The sequence below is a fragment of the Polistes dominula genome, unplaced genomic scaffold (genome assembly GCF_049000335.1).
Source record: "Polistes dominula isolate Pdom_NZ unplaced genomic scaffold, Pdom_raw_medaka contig_82, whole genome shotgun sequence".
NCBI classification, from domain to species: Eukaryota; Metazoa; Arthropoda; class Insecta; order Hymenoptera; family Vespidae; genus Polistes; species Polistes dominula.
The window spans coordinates 6,880,692-6,888,120 of NW_028301046.1; the positions used below are offsets into that span (position 1 = coordinate 6,880,692).

The 7,429-nt window shown below is 28.9% G+C and overlaps 2 protein-coding genes across 3 annotated transcripts; one reads left to right on the forward strand and one right to left on the reverse strand.

The window, feature by feature from the left end:
- The first annotated feature begins 388 nt into the window (after positions 1–388).
- LOC107068137 (uncharacterized) lies at positions 389–3,444 on the forward strand. Its single transcript, XM_015324256.2, has 5 exons — positions 389–983; positions 1,093–1,315; positions 1,405–2,168; positions 2,429–2,627; positions 2,749–3,444. Exons 1-5 carry the CDS (start codon positions 775–777, stop codon positions 3,391–3,393), a joined length of 2,040 nt encoding a protein of 679 aa, XP_015179742.1. The 5' UTR covers positions 389–774; the 3' UTR covers positions 3,394–3,444.
- A 380-nt stretch (positions 3,445–3,824) lies between these two features.
- On the reverse strand, positions 3,825–7,294 carry GABPI (zinc finger DHHC-type palmitoyltransferase GABPI). Of its 2 annotated transcripts, none has more exons than XM_015324257.2 (6): positions 7,181–7,294; positions 6,464–7,089; positions 6,210–6,386; positions 4,815–5,845; positions 4,377–4,541; positions 3,825–4,237 (listed from the first exon to the last, which is right to left on the reverse strand). In XM_015324257.2, the coding sequence occupies exons 2-4, from the start codon at positions 6,991–6,993 to the stop codon at positions 5,653–5,655; spliced, it is 900 nt and encodes a 299-aa protein (XP_015179743.1). In that variant the 5' UTR covers positions 6,994–7,089; positions 7,181–7,294; the 3' UTR covers positions 3,825–4,237; positions 4,377–4,541; positions 4,815–5,652. The 2 variants fall into 2 exon arrangements, with proteins under 2 accessions (XP_015179743.1, XP_089031419.1); XM_089175293.1 differs by having other exon boundaries at positions 4,815–5,106; positions 5,530–5,845; positions 6,464–7,255.
- Between the last annotated feature and the right edge of the window lie 135 nt (positions 7,295–7,429).

Genomic DNA, 7,429 nt, shown 5'->3' on the forward strand with positions numbered 1-7,429 from the left:
TTAGAAAAAAGAAATCTTTTATGAAATATATGACAGATTTAGACTTGATTAACCATGATTATTCTGAAATATATTCCAAAATTCAAACGCGTGACACGTTGACGATATCGATCTGCAATTACTAACTTGTGTTTTCTTATTTTATGTTTGTGTATATATTTTGTCACACAAGTGTCTTACCAGCTTCAACATAAATAGAATTTTACGAGCAGATGATGCACTTTCAAGCCTACGATACACTTGCTGCAGCAGCACTGGCTTGACAACAATTGACGCTAGCGATTTCCATGTTGGCAATTAATTGCGTAGAAATGGCGGGGAAAATTCAAATTCATTCGAAATCTTAATACATTTTTTCATTTTTATCAATATCTGAAAGAAATATTAACGTTTAAACTTATTAGCGTGTAATCTTTCTCAAAATCTGTTAAATATTTTTAAATAATTAGGAATTTTTATCAATTTTGAATATAAAAAGTTATACAGATTTCTTAATTATTAGCATTAATAATTTATAAAAATAAGACAATATAGATGATTAGGATTGCGTGCATAATAGCAATTTTATAATCTGATTAGATATATAGGGCCTGACCAGTTTATCGAAACTCCCACTTAGAGTTCCCCTTAGCAACAGAATAAACACGCATAAACAACCCCAAACCATAACCTATTTTTTTCTCTGATCTATATACGTCAAATGCTTTGTGAACAAATCAGTTAGATTTAACTGTTTAATTTACGGTGCAACGAGATAAAAAATATCATTAAAACATGGTACATCTCGAGGAGGTAGATGACCTCGTGAATCAAATGATGAAGGTGCCAATTTTTTCACATTCTGAAAAGCAGAGATTATTAGAAGATGATAACAATACAGACTTTCTTGATCCTAATTTAATTATGGATACGAGACACAATATAACTCGAGAGACACTAAACAATCCAGACGCAAATTGTTCTGCTTTAGCAGAGGTTAAAAGGTAACATTAATTTGACTAACGTTGTATATACTATATTACGTGCATGTACCTTTATTAATATTAATTGCAACTTTATTTTTTATTTTATATTAACAATTACCTTAATTAGGTTGTTGAAAGAAAAGGAAATTAAAGAAATGTGCCTGAAAAAGGAACGAGCTTTTCTTGAAATGGAATTGAGAAAATTCGAGAAGGAACTTCATAAATCCCGCCCAAAATTTCAACGACAATATGAATGCAGTAAAAAAAGTCTGGCTAATTCAAATGACCAAAATTTCTGGAGTATATCTAACAAAATAAAGATGGAGATTAAAACAAGCAACAAGTCAAAGGTGCAACCGTATTGTTTTATTATTAAATTAATTAAAAATATCATTTTTATGGATAATTATTAAAATTAAATTAATATTAAATTTTAAAGGTACAAACTTTTGGAACGAAAAGCAAACAAACATCCGTCAAAGAATTATCTCCGATATTTGAAAATTCTAATACCGCTGAGATCGATGAAAATGATAAAAATGACGTAAACGAATCTTTCGGAAGTATCAAAATAACTATTAAGAATAAAATTAATTTCGATTCGGAAGAAAAACGATTGAACTTAATGAAGAAATATTTTGAATTTGTAAAAGAATATTCGACAAGAGAGCGACGATTTCGAGAGATAAAAATAAAACTACAAGAAAGGATGACTTCGAGAAGATTAAAAAGATACTTTAATTTTTGGAAAACTTACGCTGAGGATAAAAAAAATGCTTCAAAAATAAAAAAAGAAGTACAAGACGTATCTCATGAACGTAAAATTGAAATTTTTATTAGCGAAATTACGGAAAAGAAAAAGAAATTAGGAAATCATTTTAAATCGAAGATAAAAAATAATGTATCTTTTAAAATTATACAAGAAAATGAAGATAAAAAAAAATTAACTCGCCGGAAAAACAATTATCCGTTCGAATCTTTAGTAGAAAATCGTTTGAATGCTCAGAAAATTATAATCGAAAAACAAAAATCTAAATTGGCTGAACAAAATAGAATTATCGAGGAACTGAAATTGAAACAAATTCAACAAGAATTGATGACAATGGATAAGGACACTATGAACGTTGCCAAAGAAACTTTGATGAATTGTGGCCAAGAAACAAGAAGAACTTTAATTCTATTAATGAAGCAAGCTGGTTACAGGTAATCTATCTATCTCTAATATACTTAATATATATATATGAAATTTATTCTATTGGACTGAGAAAAAAATAAAAAACTGCGATGCGGAGGATCTTCCTATTAAAATTAAGAGTTCATATTTGGTAAGAATTCTTTTAAGGTGTCTAGCAACCCATTTTTCCGTGGTACTTGTAAAAAAAAAAATAATTGATTTTTTTACCCACTCTATTATATATACTATATAATATATATATAAATATACTTAACTTCTTCGTTATTAGCGACTTATATACAAATCGTCCTCAACAAGCACTAAATCCACCAAAATTCATTATGAAAGTGGAAGCTCGGGCAGAGGCGAGAAGAGAACGATTAAGAAAAGCGGAAGAAACTCGTCAAAAAAAGTTGGAAGAGCAGAAATTAAAAGAAGAAGCAACTAAACGAGAAGAAGAAGAAAAAAGAAAAAAATTACAGCAAGAGGTCAGACAATGAAAGATCTAAATACTTATGGTAGCATACAACTGCTTTATTATTTAACTAATTATATTATTTATTTACTTTGATGTTTTTTCGATCGATTTATAAATTATTTCGATTTCAGACTATACGAGAAGCGAGAAGGCTGCATGAAGAACAAAAAAAGTGTAAAATGGAAGAATTAGAAAAATTAAAAAAATTAAATTCGATGGCCAATCAATTCTATTGCAAATATTTATTTCGACATTATATAATAGAACCGTTTAAGAAACTCATCAAAATAAGAAACGACAATATTCAAAGAGCAAACGATCATTATAAAAAATTCTTATTACTCCAAACTTTGACTGCCTGGAGAAGGGAAACGAAAGAACAGTATCAAATCAAACTTGAACTTGCCATTTCCTTACACAATAGGAATTTATTATGGTACACTTTTAAAGATTGGACGGATATGGTAAAGGAAGAAAATATAAAACATCAAGTTGCCAAAGATTTCTACGATATGAAATTGCAAGAGAAATATTTCTGTGTATTGAGATCTATTGTTGCCATAATAAAATTAGAATATTTAAAATACGTCAAAATGGCAGATGAACATTACAATGATAAACTTGTGAATAAATATTTTAATAAATGGAGAGATTATCCTACGATAGCTGAAATAGTTAAAGAAAGTGAAAAACAAAGGAACAAGTGGAGAGAGATAGTACAAAAACTAGTTCCCGATTTTGATCCTAAGGAGAGAGGAGTAGTGCTAGAGGATTAAGATTAATTTTATAATTGATCAAAACACTAAAAATATTTATGAACTACCTTATATGTGGTGTTTTCACATCTTTTTATCATAAAAAAAATATGCTTACTGCTATCCGCTCCTTGCGTGATTGCAGCGCCATGGTATCTATGAACTAAAGGACGCTGCTGCTGAGTTTTTAATATCTAAACGTATAGGGCTTTGCAATAACAATTAATTTTTGTTATTAAAAAAATTTTTTTTTGCATATCAAACCACGTGACAATAAAATTTCAATCTTGTGCAATTATGATGCAAAAATTACCGCTAAAATGTAAGTATAATTAATAATTTAAAAACAGTATGAAAGCTATAGCGTTTACTGTAGTAAATAAAAGGTTAGATTATAGCCACAGTAGATCAAACTTTAAATAATATTGGCAAGCAGATAAAGTACGATGTGACATTGTTATCAATTTTAAGTTTTATTTTTAATAAAAATTCAAAATTTTCAAAAGTAACACCTGCAACATCAATTAACTCATAAGTCTTAGTTATTGATGAAAATCTTGCAAATCGTGAATCATCAGCTTGACTTTCTTGATCAACAAATGTCTTTTGAACTGTCCTACATTTTGTTGTTACATATTTTTTATTAGTATAATTAACTTTGGTTGCTCCAGTAACTTCTGTAATTTCTGTTTGAGAATTTACATCAAAATTTGAGTAAAAGTCTACTTGACACCCTTGGTCGACTTTCTGTGGTGATACTGGTGGATTTTCAATCATTATTTCAACAAATTCATTAATTGGTGGCTCAGTATAAGATGTTGATGATAATTTATTTTTCATTCGACGATCCTTTAAACGCTTGTACCTAAAAAAACCATTATATTACAATTTTTATATTTAACTTTCAAAAGTAACAAAATTAAATTTTGCAATAATTAATTTTTTTGTATGAAATATAATTTATTAATCATTTATAATTATATTTTTTATTACTAACTATTTACCTGTTCTCAGCAGAAAGTTCATTCACTTTTCGATACTTGTAAATTGGAGGAAATATTGTAGGAATATAGCTAGGACTTAACTCCTCTTCGGATTTTTTGCCTCCAATAAAATGATTACTATAAATATAATCGTATGATTTGGGAATTCACTGTGATCCATCAGGACTTCATGAAAAATTATAAAATATTACTGATACATTTAATTATTTGAGACATATAACAAATAATTTTTTATAATGAATTATAAAATTGAAAAAAAAAATTAATTCTTCCAATAAGTAATTGGAAAGAATTAAATGCAGCTTGATTTATTCTCTAACTTTTAATTACTAATTAAAATTTTAAATTTTTTGTTTTTATTCAACTTACAAATATTAGAACACAAGCTATTTTCAGTATCATTGATGTTATTAAAATGAAGGTTAGGATACTACTTACTTTTGCCTCCTCACTGCAGCTACCCACATTTTTCTTTGATTGATTTTCCATTTGGCAGTCGGAAATTTATAAAATTTACAATGACTTTTTGCACTCGTATTTTTACAATTTACTACACAGCAACTGCGATGGCTATTTCTACCCATTTTTTTAAAAATATAAAATTAATTGTCACACATGTTTTGTTAACTCCAAAATAAAAAACACCGTCCTTTATTGCCAAAGTTATCCACTGCGTGCGCTAGTGTCCACTTCGGCTTCCCCTACCATGGCTTCGCACGGAGCGGATACGCTAACGATATGATTAGTTTCACAGATAGAATAGTCACTTTTATACAATATATAGTTCAAAGATTTTATATAAATTATACATATTTTTGATTTTATATTTCGTTTTTAAAGAAATAATTAATTAGCACGTAATAAGTACTTTATCACAGTTATACAATAAATGTATATAAATACTAAACATAGTAACATCCTGACGTAATAACCAGAAATTTTATTTATGACTGATATACTATTATTGCGATATGTCATTATAGTGCTTGATATACGTTAATTGCTATTAGTATATCACACAATTTATGACACATCCACGTTGAATTCAATGAAAAAACTTATCCTACTAAAAAGTGTTGTAATAAAGACATCGAAAAATACAAATAAATAAATATTATCAATAAAAGAAATATACTAAAATATTTTTAAGTACCTGGCTTGACGATCGTAGTTCAAATTAATTCTTAGTATTGATGGTCATTTTATTCTCTTGGCAACAAATAAAATATGCTCTGTACAAAGTACAATACCCTAGACTATTTATCATTTGTATCTACTAAGTCTTGCAACAAAATAACCGAGATACATTTTTTAAGATTCCATGATCGTATTGATTTCTAGATATTCGTAAACGACGCTCGTTCGACGTTGTTCCAAGATAAATAAGCCAGAGGTGATGCATTAAATAACAAAATACCACTAGGCCAACGAGTAGGCTGTAGAGTGCTGAGATGAAGCAGAGAGCAATGCTAAAAGAATATGTATATTATATTATATGTATATCGATGAAAAAACATGAAACAATCAGTTGTGTCAGAGTTATCAATAAAATTTTTTGTTTCTAGAAAAGTAAATAAGAGATATTCCACAATATTTACGGTTCTCTTATTATTGCGATTTTTTGAAAATTAAATTTTGCATTATAAATCCTCCATATTTTTCCAATTTAATTTAACTAGTTTTAATATAATTATATGTTATAATATAATAATATGTTACATGTTATAAATTAAATTTATTTAAAAGAAGAATTCGAAAAGATAATTCAAGTACGAATTATTTCAGCTTAAATCTAAAATATTAATTGCTTATATATAAAATATTTATACGTACTCTAACTGATGATAAACATCACTGCAGTCGTCTGGTAAGAGCACCGTACCAATTAAAATAAAAGGATGACATACTGTGGTCATAGTCAGATTAGAGCCATAAATAAAAGCTGTCGCTGAAAATAATAAACATCCAAGATACCACTGTAAGTTACTGGAACCGATGCAACAATCCAACCTTAAATAAAATCAATTTAAGAAACATTCGTTCTTACAGTTACCAAGATAAGAAATTTCTAAACATATGGTACGTACCATTTACAATGATACTCTCTATTAAGTATACATGTTTGACACATTCGGCAGTGATAAGCTTTAGGCGGTGCTCTTCTTCTACAAGTTACGCATAACTCTCCGCTTCCTTCCCCAAGCTCCAAACCTTGTTCCGTAGCACCTTCTTGAGCAGCATGATCCGCATTCAGTCTTGTCTTAAAGCCGCAATATATGCCTCCGACAACGCACAATATAAAGAAAAAATTTTCCTCCGGTAATATTTCAAGTAACGGCACAACACTGACTTCAAAAACTACCATCAGCATCAACACACTCGTAATCGTCCACATGAGAAAAAATTTTGTTCTTAATAGAAACCTCAAGAAATTATGATGCAAATAATATACCAAAATAGGCGTTGCGAGAAATATTACGACGGTACAAAGAAATGACTGGGCGGCGATTATCGCCAAAAGGGGTACCGCAAATAGCGGTATCATAGCGTCAACAGATATTTGTTTAGCACCTCCTCTCCATCCGCACGGATTTCGCATTCGTTCCCAAACGGTCATTGTTTATATGATTAATAAAACACTCTAAGAAACTTTCTCGCATGCGTACGTTTTCTCTTAAACGAGAGGTTATGTTTCTCTTCTCTTACGTTAAATCTGAGGAACGATGATAAATTTATAATTTAACCTTTCTTTTCATATAATACTAAAATATATATTTCACAAATAAATTATCAATAATATTTACACATAGAACAATACAATTCAGCTGAGAAAATAAAAGAATCGATCGATATTAAAACCATAGGTCGAAAGCATTTTGCTTACAACCGCGCACCTCTGAAGATACACATACTCGTTTATTTTGATCGCCTTTCAAATGATACTATCAACAAACGAAATGTATCTTTAGATATCATTCAGAATCATAAATCTCTCTATCAAATTCTAAAATAATATATTTTTTTCATTGATTAATGAAAATGTAATAATTTTA